Genomic DNA, 1,415 nt, shown 5'->3' with positions numbered 1-1,415 from the left:
ATAACTAGCGAGCAAGGCGAACAGTGGCCAGATGGGTCTCCTCCGGCTCATCTATTCCAAGACCAGCTATATTTGAAAACGGGCTAGCTGGGTTCTTTGCTAAATATTCCCACTGGGTGAAACAGAGATTAAATTTACTTAAACGGAAAATATGTGACTTAATGGGACTAAAGGTGTCAGGAAATAAACAGGAAGGGCCTGAAGTTTTCCTATAGGAACTGAAATAAACAACAGGGAAGTGGTCACACGTCTCCCCCCGCCCACCTCCCGGGTTGGTATATAAGCCCCTCCCCCAGCAGGAGGCGGCACCAGACCTCCCTCACCTCCCGAGTCTCCCTCCTCCTCTCTCCCGAGTCCTCTCTACCGACACCATGGGGTGCTGTGGCTGTGGAAGTTGCGGTGGCTGCGGCGGCTGCGGCGGCGGCTGCGGCGGCTGCAGTAGTGGCTGCGGTGGCTGCGGCGGTGGCTGCGGTGGCTGCGGCGGTGGCTGCGGTGGCTGCGGCGGCGGCTGCGGCAGCTGCACCACCTGCCGGTGCTACCGGGTGGGCTGCTGCTCCAGCTGCTGTCCCTGCTGCTGCGGCTGCTGCGGGGGCTGCTGCAGCGTCCCCGTGGTCTGCTGCTGCCGCCGCTCGTGTGGCTGCGGCTCGTGTGGCTGCGGCTCGTGTGGCTGCGGCTCGTGTGGCTGCGGGAAGGGCTGCTGCCAGCAGAAGTGCTGTTGTCAGCAGAAGTGCTGTTGCAAGAAGCAGTGCTGCAGCTAGGCGGGCGGGCGGCCTCACCCCTGCCCAGGAGCTGCGGGAGCCCCCCTGCCCTGCAGGTAAGACTTGGCCCACCCTCCTCCGTCTCCTTTCCCTCGGCCTGTCACCAGCTTTCCCCCTCCTCCTGCTTTGTCCTTCCGAGAACCTCCTGTGCCCACGCTGGCACAAATCCTCCCTCCCCGCCACCGTGCAGCACGGAACCACGATGCAACCAGAGAGCTTGTGAGAAGACATCGGGGCAAAGTCCCAGCCTCCTGGGAGCCCCAAGGGTTTATTTGTGTGTCATGTTCCATCTCTGATAAATATTCGGGCCTGGCTTCTGGCCATTTTGGGGGTTTCTGCCCGCGTGCTGGCTCTTCTGTGGCTCTGTCTACATCTGCTGTTTTAAACTTCCTAATAAAGTGACTTGATGCACGATCACATCTCTTCGTTGGTCCCATTTTCTGTCCGTTCTTGTGTCGGCCACTCGGGCCGCTGAGCAGCAGATGGGGCTCTGACTCTGGCTCTGGCGCCCCGGCAGGGTCCTGTGGCCACCCCTGGACCTGACCCTGCACCCACAGCCCTTCGTCAGAGAGCCACACGGCCCCCTCTGCTGCTGCCCCGAAATGACAGTTCACCTGACGGGCTTCTGTGCTCAGATTTACAGGGGGGATTTTCCAG

At 61.0% G+C, this 1,415-nt stretch overlaps 1 protein-coding gene across 1 annotated transcript; it reads left to right on the top strand.

Moving 5' to 3' along the window:
- The first annotated feature begins 371 nt into the window (after positions 1 to 371).
- Positions 372 to 758, top strand: LOC125173275 (small cysteine and glycine repeat-containing protein 4-like). Its single transcript, XM_047872200.1, has one exon. The coding sequence runs from the start codon at positions 372 to 374 to the stop codon at positions 756 to 758; it is 387 nt and encodes a 128-aa protein (XP_047728156.1).
- Positions 759 to 1,415: the final 657 nt, after the last annotated feature.

The sequence above is a fragment of the Prionailurus viverrinus genome, chromosome C1 (assembly GCF_022837055.1).
Source record: "Prionailurus viverrinus isolate Anna chromosome C1, UM_Priviv_1.0, whole genome shotgun sequence".
Classification (NCBI taxonomy): domain Eukaryota; kingdom Metazoa; phylum Chordata; class Mammalia; order Carnivora; family Felidae; genus Prionailurus; species Prionailurus viverrinus.
Note: the sequence above shows the minus strand (reverse complement) of the source record. Positions and strands in the feature narration are given on the sequence as shown.